General features: G+C 36.1%; 1 protein-coding gene across 1 annotated transcript; it reads left to right on the top strand.

The window, feature by feature from the left end:
* The first annotated feature begins 2,532 nt into the window (after positions 1–2,532).
* LOC127411822 (vacuolar protein sorting-associated protein 26A-like) lies at positions 2,533–8,881 on the top strand. The gene is made up of 9 exons (XM_051647633.1): positions 2,533–2,623; positions 3,475–3,624; positions 3,717–3,792; positions 4,316–4,472; positions 4,704–4,868; positions 6,663–6,769; positions 6,974–7,042; positions 7,197–7,339; positions 7,547–8,881. Exons 1-9 carry the CDS (start codon positions 2,621–2,623, stop codon positions 7,658–7,660), a joined length of 984 nt encoding a protein of 327 aa, XP_051503593.1. The 5' UTR covers positions 2,533–2,620; the 3' UTR covers positions 7,661–8,881.
* Positions 8,882–9,204: the final 323 nt, after the last annotated feature.

A 9,204-nucleotide genomic window follows, 5' to 3' on the forward strand; every position in this document is an offset into this window, starting at 1 on the left:
CTGAGTGCTACTGTCAAAAACTTGTATGTGATTCTCTTTGTTCAAAAATTAATGCATTTTACATGTTGCACTTAATACATACATCATGTTTAACGTTTGTTAATTATAAACAGTGCAGACTGTCTTGTTTTCATGTGAACATTTTTACATGGGTGGTGCAAAAAGTCACAAAACCAGAGCCATTTACTTCCATTGACCGTGTCACAACTCCATAAATGGAAGCAAGTAAAACATGTCATAATACAATTACAATTACCATATTTTGTACATATAATGTTGAAAGAGTCTATTATTGATTTATTAATAAGATTTCTCTTATATAACTTATGCTCACAGAACAACTAAACATGATGGCAAAATACAGACCCATTTTTCACCACAGCAGCGCCATCTTTGGTTTTTGACGGGAATGACAACTGTGAGGGATAGGGGTACAGTCTATTCAATGGGTTGAACAGTTGTTTACAATGTTTTTGGGTCGTTCTGCTGACGAAACATTGAAAAAATATATTTTCAAGAAATTCCAGTAGACAAAAAAGTTCAGGCAACATGAGTTGTGAAAAATTAGATATGATCTAGGAGCTGTTTGTTAGCTTTATACAGTGCATCTCATTAAAGAGATGAGGTAAGTCTATCCCTCACAGCCTCGTTTTCATTCCCTTCAAAGATTTAAAATGGCGCTATTGTTAATAAGATTGACACCCATTATAAAATTGCAGATTTCGAAGTATTAATGAAATGAAGTAAAATTAAAAAGAAATATGCAGTTATTCTTGTCTTATCATTCCTCTTTTCCCGAAAATTGCATGTTAGTAAAAATATTCAATTATATTTTCATATATTTATTTATTTTTTGCAATTTTCTATTAGGTCCTATTAAACAACTGGGCAAAATTTGACTGTAGTTTCTCACCGGTTACAATTGTGACCAAGAATAATCTCATACTTTCACTAAAAATAGAAAATGCATACAGTTTGTTTCATTGGGCTACTCAAGGTGCCCACTTAGCTGGGAAACATTTTAGATTACATGGGTTAAAAGAATATTCCGGGTTCAATATAAATTAAGCTCAGTCGACAGCATTTGTGGCATAATGTTGTTAATACCAAAAAATAATTTCGACTCATCCATCCTTAAAAGCATAAAACGATGTGACGACAGTGAGGCACTTACAATGTAAGTGAATGGGGCCAATGTTTAGAGGATTTAAAGGTAGAAATGTGAAGATTATTATTTAATAAAAGCACCTAAATTATTTTTTCTGTTAAAAATTAGGTAGTATTTGAGCTATAAAGAAGTTTAAACCATCATTTTTACAGTTATTTTAGGATTTGTTGACATTACATCGTTATAGCAAAGGAGTTGTAAAATTGGCTATAACTTTACAAAGAAAAGGTTAGTAAGCGATTTTATCGCACTAAAATCATGTTACCACGCATATTGTTTATGTCTTGTGGCTGTACTTTTAGTGATACTATACTAATAGTGAGTACTGATTGGCCCCCATTCACTTCCATTGTAAGTGCCTTACTAGAACTCACATTTTTTGTTATTTTTATTTTTTTATTAAAAAAAAAAAGAAAATGCTGTCGATTGAGCTTAACTTGTATTGAACTATATGTATTGTGCTATATGTAAGATTGAAAACAAGCGTTTTAAATGGGTACTGCAGTCCAAATTCAAAATATTGGAGAGTTGTCTGCCCGCCCCAGACTCGAAGCTCATGCAGGTTGCCAGAATGTTGACACGCAAATTAACCAACTCAGCATCCGTTTTAAAGGATTTCTGGACTTTAAGCTGTCTCCATCTTCCAAAGGCATCTCCGATATTTATCCTTGTTTTACTACGCCTCTGGTCATGGTGGTTTTTGGACAGATGATGAGGCTTTTTGGTTGGGTGGAGTCTGTTATCTCCGATCCAGGATCAGAGATACTGAATTATGAGCGTTTACTCCAAGGAGAATAAGGCAATTGGTGTATAGCGAACACAAATGTCACTCGTTAAATGCAGTCTGATTTAATGCTCACCATTTCAGCTGGCTGCAGCACGCAGAGTTGTTTGCCTGCAAACTTGTTGAAATACTGTTGGTGAGTGGGCAGTGGGCGGGATCACACAGGCCATAACATAAACAGAAATTCCGGCCCGGAATAGAAACGTTAAAGTAGAATATACTGGCTGTAGCATTGTTATCGGAGAAGCCAGTATTTCAATTTTGCATGTTTCCTAATTCTCTAATGACATATTATGGTCATTTGATGATTTAGTACAGTAAAAATATTACATATAGCACCTTTAATTAATTGTGGATATGATACAACATATTTAGAATGAATTATTTAATTTCATTCCGTGATTAGTTATAAATATAAATGAATATAGCCACACAACCAAGAAACTATAAACGAAAACACACCATCATATCAACATTTACAATAATAATAATAATAATAATAATAATAATAATAATAAACTAACAATGACTTTTATTTTGAAATTCTTCGTAATGTTTCAGCGCTCACTCACTGTGTTTTCCTGTCTATCCCTGTTCAGCAGGAACAGGAATTCCAGCGAGAAACATATTCAGGAAAGCTGTGCTTAAGCTAAAGCCACAGCGCTGAAATGGTGAGCGTTAAATCAGGATTTACCGAGTGACATTTGTGTTCGCTATACACCAATTGCCTTATTCCCCATGGAGTAAACGCTCCAACGCAAAATTTGTGGCGAAACATGTTTTTACCCAGGCAAAAGTAGGCCATAGAAGTCCTGAAGTTAAGGGTGTGGAGAGGCTGGGTTATTATCAGTCAGCGATAGCACACTGTTAGGAAACTGTTTTGCCCTTACAAAGGGGTCTGCGTTGAGAATTTATGCAATTTGTGCTTTCATAAAGAACTTGAATCCATGTAATACCAGAGACTGTTAGCGACAGCTGTAAAGATGAAGGTTCATCCAAACAAGCTGTTGATGAAAGTCCTTTAAACGAGTTAATGTTGTTTCTCGCATACGCTGCTATGTGCAGTGCTTCTTCGCGCCGTTTGGACTTTGAGCAATAATATGCAGTATTTGCTCAAATATTTTGCACAGCGTCAGCATTTTCTCGCTTTTCTATATGGTCTGTATGTAATTATCTATGTATTGAGACAAGTTTGAACAAGGTTTGACAGACAAGCAAAATTACTCTGGAAAAACAGATTGATGTGCAATGGAACACTTTAGCAAGTGTGTTGCGTTTTAAGGTTGAAGTATGATGTATTTACTAATTGTGAAGTAGGACCAACAATTTGCAGAGCTGAAAAAAAAAACTGTTTAATGGTTAATCTTGGACTTAGAGGATGATACTTTATAGGACACAATTAACTTGGACTGCTTCTTATGATTTTATTGGTGATTTCAGAAGATTTCTTCCCAACACATCAGCAGACTTATAAATAAATTCTTCCTCAGTAGATGTTACCACGAGTATTTGACTGTTTCAGAGTTTCCTCGGTGGTCTGTTTGGTCCTGTGTGTGAAATCAATGTTATTCTGAATGATGCCGAAAGCAGGAAAACAGCCGAGCTGAAGACCGAGGATGGGAAACTGGAAAAACATTATCTGTTTTACGATGGAGAATCGGTTTCAGGACAGGTGAGTAGACATAAACTGACTACTTTTCCAAAGTCTCTTATTTTAAGAAACAATTTACACGTGTTGCCTTTTTTTATGTCTCTCCCCCCAAGGTAAATATCAATGTGAAGCAAACAGGCAAGAAACTTGAACATCAGGGAATTCGCATTGAGTTTGTAGGACAGATTGGTAAGTTGACTAAAATATTTTATTATTCTCTTGCTCAAGGCGTTCACGCAGTAATCAGGGCCCAGTGTCTCCGTTCTAATATGCCAAAGGCTTAGGAGAGCATGTGGTTGTCACATGGAAAGGGAGCTAGTCTGCTTTGCATTTTCTGTGAGGATGGCAATCTCTTATGGTGCTTTACAACACAGTCAGTACAGTATCTCATCACATTCAATTCAGTCTGCAACTTGGGTATCATCCTTTTGCAGTGGCGCTGGAGATTCAGTAGCGGCTGAATTCAGTATTCTTCTTTATTTGTAATTAGAATTGGGGCAAGTCTAAAAAATATTTTCTTTCCTAATTGCTGGTTATATCATTAGTGATTCTGATGGGATATATTTATATTCAACTTAATGTAGTCTCTTATGACTGGTGTCAAATTGCTTAGTTTTAGCATTCAACAGGATTGCTGCATGTAGTTTATAAAAAGCACAAAACTTTATCTGTCCAGCCACTACATAAGAGGTTGTCTTTATTTCGCATGCAGAGCTCTTCAGCGATAAAAACAATACTCACGAGTTTGTAAACCTTGTGAAGGAGCTTGCTCTGCCTGGGGAACTGACACAGAATCGCAGCTATGACTTTGAGTTCATGCAGGTGGAAAAGCCATACGAGTGTTATGTTGGAGCGAATGTGCGACTGAGGTTAGTGAACACTTCTTTTTGTGGAAGAAACATATTGTAGTATGCATAGTAGTTCTGCTGTATCATGACTATGTTGAACAATCACTATTGAGATGTTTAAAATGAAAACATTGTCATTTGTCTGTTTTAAGAAACGCTAGTTCTCATTTTTATCTTCCAGCATTAGTCCAGGTATTCATTTACACTGTTTATATTTTTCAAAAAGGTCATGTGCTTCTGAAATCTCTGCAGGTATTTCCTTAAAGTTACAATTGTGAGGAGGCTGTCTGATTTGGTAAAGGAGTATGACCTCATTGTCCATCAGCTGGCCACTTACCCTGATGTCAACAATTCTATCAAAATGGAAGTGGGCATTGAAGACTGCCTACATATAGAATTTGAATACAATAAGTCCAAGTAAGTGCACTTTGTCTCCCATCATGGAGAGATAAATAGACATGTTTAAATCCTAGTCTATTTACTCATAAACTAATATGCTGGGTAGAGGTCAACCGATAGTGGATTTTGCCGATACCACGAAGGTGCTAGAAAAGGCCAATAACCGATTAATCGGCAGATCGTTTTTAAAATCGATTTATATAATTTAAAAGACTTTCTTAGCATTTCCTGACTAGCACAGATATAAAGGCCACAAGAGTCCAAAATAAATAAAATCCCAGATGCAGTTTATTGCGCAACAAAAATCTCAATAATAACCAAAAAGGAAAAAAATGAAGATTTGGAGCATAACACGGGACTATGAACAAGGCCAAAATACACTTATTTCGGATCTCTTTTTTTGAAATACCAGAGACTTGGCTCTGTTACAGTGGCTTATAATTAAGTATTTACCAAATTAAGCTTATTATAGCCTGTATATTCATCAGATTGAGGATTTTGTGTATATACACTGATCAGCCACAACATTAAAACCACCTGCCTAATATTGTGTAGGTCCCCCTCGTGCCGCCAAAACAGCGCCAACCCGCATCTCAAAATAGCATTCTGAGATGATATTCTTCTCACCACAATTGTACAGAGCGGTTATCTGAGTTACCGTAGACTTTGTCAGTTTGAAGCAGTCTGGCCATTCTCTGTTGACCTCTCTCATCAACAAGGTGTTTCCATTCGCAGAACTGACACTCACTTTACCATTCTGAGTAAATTCTAGAGACTGTTGTGCATGAAAATCCCAGGAGATCAGCAGTTACAGAAATACTCAAACCAGCCCATTTGGCACCAACAATCATGCCACGCTCCAAATAATTGAGATCAAATTTTTTCCCCATTCTGATGGTTGATACATTGACTGAAGCTCCTGACCCGTATCTGCATGATTTTATGCACTGCAGCCACACGATTGGCTGATTAGATAATCGCATGGATGATTGCTGGTGCCAGATGGGCTGGTTTGAGTATTTCTGTAACTGCTGATCTCCTGGGATTTTCACACACAATAGTCTCTAGAATTTACTCCAAATGGTGCCAAAAACAAACAACATCCAGTGAGCGGCAGTTCTGTGGTAGGAAGTGCCTTGTTGATGAGAGAGGTCAACAGAGAATGGCCAGACTGTTTCGAACTGACAAAGTCTACAGTAACTCAGATAACCGCTCTGTACAATTGTGGTGAGAAGAATATCATCTCGGAATGCTATTCTGAGATGCGGGTTGGCGCTGTTTGGGCGGCAGGAGGGGGACCTACACAATAGGCAGGTGGTTTTAATGTTGTGGCTGATCTGTGAATATCATGTATAATTTCACCATATGAGGTTTTTTATTATTATTCACAAGATATGAAGTTGGTGACAATGTATGTGCTGTTGGGGTACATTTACATATAGTTGAATCTTCTTGTCATGCCCTCACTTCAATTTAGAACACTTGATTTATCTAATCAAAATAATAAAATTTGCATTGAGGTAAGAATAAAAATATGGATGAATATTGTCAGTCATTGATTGTTTTATTTCACCTCTAGAGGGTGCTGTTATATTGTAGAACCAAGTAGTTGTTAACTGCATAATCCTCCAGCGCCGGCCACAGATGAACAAGGAGGAATTAAAAAAAGCAACTATGGCATAGATTTTTGTAGATAACTGATAGTTCCAAAAAGCAACTATCAGCATCGATTAATCGATAAAACCGATATATTGGTCTACCTCTAATAATGAGTACTAATGGCTTTTTAACAATATTCTTATTACCTTTCAGGTACCACCTCAAAGATGTAATTGTGGGTAAAATCTACTTCTTGCTTGTACGGATTAAAATTCAACACATGGAGCTTCAGTTGATCAAGAAAGAAATGACGGGAATTGGTATGAGTGCTTTTATCTATCTGTAATTCATGAATGACTGTTTGGAATGCATATAATTTATTACATTTTTTTTTTTACTGATAAGAAAACTGGAAAAATACAACAAAATTTTTTACCCTCAAGCACTTAAAACTCACTAGTTTCTTGTTTTTTGCTGAGTATATGTGAGATATATTAAATGCATCATGTGACATGCCCCTTTAGGGCCGAGCACAACTACTGAGACAGAGACTGTGGCCAAATATGAAATTATGGATGGAGCACCAGTCAAGGGTGAGCAAGCCTTTGATGTGCTTTAGCTATAAAATTGTTCAGTGCTGTAAAAATTGTAACAGTTGTAAATAACATAATATGCTGTTAGTATTTTCAAACAAATTTTTCTTAAACTGAAATTTGTTTCCTTAATGGGCTAACAATTTATTACCAGGTGAATCCATTCCCATTCGTCTTTTCCTGGCTGGTTATGACCTTACACCCACAATGAGAGATGTAAACAAGAAGTTCTCTGTGAGGTACTTTTTAAACTTGGTGCTTGTGGATGAAGAAGACAGGAGGTACTTCAAACAACAGGTACAGTGTGTATAAGATCATTTGCCATTTAAGCAAACATACAAGAATCGTCCTTAAAGTGTTATAAATATTAAAGTTCCTAATTGACAGGCTGCTTGGATTGTTATATGAGTACTTTCAAAATGTCTTCTGTTTTTCAAACAAGAAATGTTTACTTATTTTCAGAAAGAAAGAAGCTGTAAGCTAATGTTTCATATTCCTTTGTAGGAAATTGTTTTGTGGAGGAAGGCACCAGAGAAAATGCGAAAACGGAACTTCCATCAGCGCTATGAATCACCTGAGCCTCGGCCGAGTCTCTCTGCTGAGCAGCCGGAAATGTGAGTGGGGTTTGGAGAGCAACCACCCAGGGACACGTGTGCTTCTCGGTGACCAGATACAGGAGAGGAGAACTATTTCAAATTAATATACATACAGATCGCTGTTTACATGGTCACTCCTCACAGCTTATGATGATAAACTGTGCCTAAATTGACTCCATCCACCCTGCCGTCCACAGCAAGCAATCTGTTTGGACACTTTTTAGAAAACACTGGAAACAGTAATGTAAATCTCATTGCACATCTTCAAGGTTGCACACCTCCGTAGATGAATTTTTTTTTATTTAATTTTTTTTTTATGCATGCTGGCTGGTTAAAGTGCATCAGAGTTCATAATAACAGTTAATAAAGGCTATGGGGCCAGTTTAAAAAAGGTCAAGAAATGTAATGACATGCATTCTGTATGTCACACCACCCATACTGTATTTCCAATCCACTTAAAGTTGTAAAACATTTCTGTTTAACTTATTTAGTGTCGTTTCTGTTCTTTTTCTTCTTCTTAAATTGTATTTATATTCTGTCCTTGAAATAAAAAAATTAAAAAAAGGAAATGTCTATATATAAAATATTTAAAGAGGCTTTTGAAGGATGCTTTGGACTAGAAGCTTTATAAAACAATGACATTTTGTGTATATGCAACTTGTCAGCCCAGTTTTGGACAACACACTGGCTTAGAAGTAAAAGAGGGTTACTTAAAATGAATACGTTGTTTTATACATTTATTAATCAATCTCTATTTTGACACTAAGAATCAGCTGCACTGAATTCACATTTCATATCATCTACATTTTTTAGACACCCTGTAGAGAAAAGATGGAATTGTTGTGTAGCCCTTGCATGTCATTCAGCTTTAAGGTTTCTTAACAAATGGGCATGTTAAAAAAATTGCACTGCAAATGTGCTCTTTTGCATATTCTATGTGGGCTGTGTGGATTAAATTATGATTTTTTTGTTTTTTATTTATTTGTTCATTTCAAGACAATGTTCTCTGCCTAAACAGCTTAACATGTAATTCTAGATTTTTCTGTCTTTCTTTTGCTACGATTTTAAAATACACATTGCATTACTAATGGTAATGTTAGAGTGCCTCTATGGAAAAGATATAGTGGTGAGTGTTTGGGAAAACTGATCAAAGGCAACGGAGTCATTTGTATGTCTTGAAAATGTTTCATCTTTTTTGAGAGGTTTATCTGCAAACCTCTCAAATAAAAAAACTTTATACTTACACATATTTTCTCTCTTTGCATCTTGAACATGTCAACGAAACTTACTGTACTTTAGTCACTTTCCATTATGAGAAAAATATCAAAATTTATAATTATCAACTATAAACCATTTAGACAATTCCCTTCCATTAGAACACTTGAATTAGAAACCTCTGTCCGCTGGACACCAAATTCATCAAGCCAGAAAGTATATTACGCCAATATACGACTGTGTTTTCATTATAGGAGTCTGCTCAGAAATTGTATTTCCACTGCGGAAGTCAACAGCTGTTACAACTGTATCACGTCACCACTGTCATACTCCTCCAAGCAGTTTCAGTTT

The sequence above is a fragment of the Myxocyprinus asiaticus genome, chromosome 21 (assembly GCF_019703515.2).
Source record: "Myxocyprinus asiaticus isolate MX2 ecotype Aquarium Trade chromosome 21, UBuf_Myxa_2, whole genome shotgun sequence".
NCBI lineage: Eukaryota > Metazoa > Chordata > Actinopteri > Cypriniformes > Catostomidae > Myxocyprinus > Myxocyprinus asiaticus.